We start from the raw sequence: 3,417 nt of genomic DNA on the forward strand, positions 1-3,417 counted from the left end.
TGATGAGGGTGTTTCCCCGCAAACCCCCCGGTGATGAGGGTGTTTCCTCCAAACCCCCCGGGTGATGAGGGTGTTTCCCCCAAACCCCCCGGTGATGAGGGTGTTTCCCCCAAAACCCCGGGTGATGAGGGTGTTCCCATGCAGTGTAACCATGTGACGGTGTATAATCTTGTCTCTTCCCCCAGGGAGTCACAGAGGTTCTCTGTGAGGCCTGTGAGCAGCTGGGCTGGAAATGCCCCACCAAAATCCAGAAGGAAGCTCTGCCAGTCGCTCTGCAAGGTGCGTCCCATTGGGTTGGATATTGCTTCATCTCTACGTGGTCACATCACACCCGCTTCCTAATTGCTTAATGTTTACATATTTGAACTCTCCTTTTGCTTCTTTAAGTGGACACTAACGATCCTGTGTTTTTTCTCTGAAATCAGGGATAATTTTATTTGGTGTTCCTGGGCCAATATTCATTAATATTATTGAAACATTTAGCCATTCATTGTGAAATTGCTCCTGCTAGGCTCTTGCTGTGCACCACTGACTGCTCCGTTCCTACCTTAACAACAGTTGACTACACCTTGGCTGGAAAGAAGCTGACATGTTTTGAAATGGTGATGGGTATTCACAGAGGCTCAACTAAACTAATTCCTGGAATGAATGGCTTGCCTGATGGGGAAAGGCTAGACAGGATAGGCCTGTGGTCTCCGGAGTTTTGAAAAGTCATAGAGTCATAGAGATGTACAGCATGGAAACAGACCCTTCAGTCCAACCCGTCCACGCCAGGTATCCCAACCCAATCTAGTCCCACCTGCCAGCACCCGGCCCATATCCCTCCAAACCCTTCCTATTCATATACCCATCCAAATGCCTTTTAAATGTTGCAATTGTACCAGCCTCCACCACGTCCTCTGGCAGCTCATTCCATCCACGTATCATCCTCTGCGTGAAACAGTTGCCCCGTCGGTCTCTTTTATATCTTTCCCCTCTAACTCTAAACCTATGCCCTCTAGTTCAGGACTCCCCGACCCCAGGGAAATACTTTCTCTGTTTATCCTATCCATGCCCCTCATGATTTTATAAACCTTTATAAGGTCACCCCTCAGCCTCTGACGCTCCAGGGAAAACAGCCATGTTTCTGTTTTCAGCCTATTCAGTGCCTCCTTATAGCTCAAACCCTCCAACCCTGGCAAGACCCTTGTAAATCTTTTCTGAACCCTTTCAAGTTTCACAACATACTTCCGAAAGAATTGCACGCTGTAGGAGAAATTACCCAATTGAACAGAGACCACACGATTTCAGATCGGTTGACGTTGACAAGCTGTTTATTACAAGCAATATCACTGAAAGAGAAATTGACGAGGCTGACACAGAACTGACTGTCTGTACAAGTAGATCAAAGGTTCTCTTCCCTGAGCGGTGGGCCCAGGCAGTTTTTTCGGGGTGCAGTAATGTGGTGTGAGTTAGAGTACAATCAAGAGTAAAACACAATCAATGGGAGGACAATCAGCCGTCCGGTAGCAGCAATCAGTCCGTGATTGAGTTAGGAGATCCCGATCCTCTGTGAGAGTAGGTGCTAATGTCTCTCATCCTGGCATCAATGGGTTTCCATTGTGGTTAGTCCGCAAGTGAGGTATCTTGGTGCCTTTCAGTCTGTGCATCCTTTGAGGAGTTCCAGTATGTGTGAGGAGTGAGGCCGCCCCTAGGGAATTGGGAGCAGTTGTGCTTACTGAGGGCGAGGAAGTCTATTGTTAGTCTGTCTCGGAAAGTGTATTCCCCAGTCTGGAAGGGGCTTGAGTCATCTCCTGTTTGCTGCCTTGTGTCTTAGTTAGCCTGTTTGGTCAAGGCTGAGGCACTCTGGGTAGTTTCTATTGTGGCTTAGGCAGACATGGTTCTTTATGCTCTTTGTGGCCATGCTGTGGGAGGACAGGGAAGTGGATTTTCTTCCACAGGATATGAATAGCAAAGATTTGGAGGGATATGGGCAGGGTGCTGGAAGGTGGGATTAGATTGGGTTGGGATATCTGGTCGACATGGATGGTTTGGACCAAACGGTCTGTTTCCATCTCTATGACTCAAAATCAAGAGGCTGACTACTCTTGTACAATTTTGAGTTCCTTTACTCATCAGGTGACAAGAATGTGGAACTGAGAGAAATGAAGCTTCATATAGTAAGAACTTTGTTGATTTTTGAGACTGGGGCATGTGAAAAGACTTGGAAATAGCCTGCTTTGTGATCACTCCATGCAGATTCCCTGCACACACAACATGATGTTAGGACTGGGGAAAATGAGTACTGTTCTGCAGGAAACTTTTGAAACAAGACTGAATTAAATTAATTGTCAGACAATGTCTGGATTGCTGCATTTCTGCACATGCATGTTCTTTTGTTTTGCCTTCTGGTAACTTTGCCCGTAAACACATCCTGAGCTGAAAGGCTCATAATGATCAAGAGATGGTCATTCAGTCATTGAACCTGCCCGTCTAGTCACTTAGGTCACCATTGGTAATGTATCTCAATCAGTCCATCTTAATTGAACAAATCTTCATATTCTGCTCATGAGAAATCCAGAACAGCAAAAACAATGGTCTGTGGATCATAGAATTTTAAGTGGAAAAAAGAAAATGCTGGAAATACGGAGTAGATCAGGCATTGTTTGTGGATCGGAATCTGAGTTAATGTTTTCAGGTCTGTGACTTTATATAAGAACTGATTTAAGGTGATGACAGAGCATCAATCTGAAATGTTAACTTTCTCTCCACAGAAATCTGATCATTTGTTTTGAAATTTTCAGTTCTCTGCCCTAATTGTTGAGGGGGAGAATGGGGCAGGTTCTCACTGCCCTTTGAGTAAAGAGGGGCTTCCTGGCATCATCCCAAATGGCCCGACTCAGAATAGAAGCTTCAGCTTCTCCTTGTTCAATAACTTGGGAAGGCTAGTGAGAGGGGTACAGGAAGTGAGAACCTCGGGGTGTGTCCACACGTCCCTGAAGATGGCGTGTAGACAGGTAGACAAAGTGGTAAAGAACGCAATTGGAATACATTCCTTCATTGGGTGAGGATTGAATACAAGACCAGGGATGTGATGGTGGAACTATATAAGATACTGGTTAGGCTACTTGTGGAGTTTTGTGAACTGTTTTGGTCACCGCGTTACAAGAAGGACACAATTGCTTGAGTGCGTGTGTCAGGGAGATTTATAAAACTGCTGTGCTTCATGCCTGAGTAGCAATAAGGAGAGATTGGACAGGTTCGGGTTGTTTTCCTGAGAATAGAGGAGGATGAGGAGTGACTTTGAGGTCCAAAAAAAAATGATGAAGGGCTTTGATAAAGTGGACAAGAAGGACTGGTTTTCCCTGAACAGAACATTCCAGCGCAGTACAGGCCCTTGGTTCTCAATGTTAGATTAGATTAGATTAGATTAGATTA

General features: G+C 45.4%; 1 protein-coding gene across 1 annotated transcript in view; it reads left to right on the top strand.

Annotated features, from left to right (window-relative positions):
- ddx47 (DEAD (Asp-Glu-Ala-Asp) box polypeptide 47) overlaps nucleotides 1-3,417 on the top strand; it is a 38,971-nt gene that overhangs the window by 1,272 nt on the left and 34,282 nt on the right. The window contains exon 2 of the mRNA XM_043679430.1: nucleotides 186-279. Within this exon, the coding sequence (XP_043535365.1) occupies nucleotides 186-279 (94 nt within the window). The remainder of the gene's footprint in view (nucleotides 1-185; nucleotides 280-3,417) is intronic.

This window comes from Chiloscyllium plagiosum, chromosome 39, assembly GCF_004010195.1.
Source record: "Chiloscyllium plagiosum isolate BGI_BamShark_2017 chromosome 39, ASM401019v2, whole genome shotgun sequence".
Lineage (NCBI taxonomy): Eukaryota > Metazoa > Chordata > Chondrichthyes > Orectolobiformes > Hemiscylliidae > Chiloscyllium > Chiloscyllium plagiosum.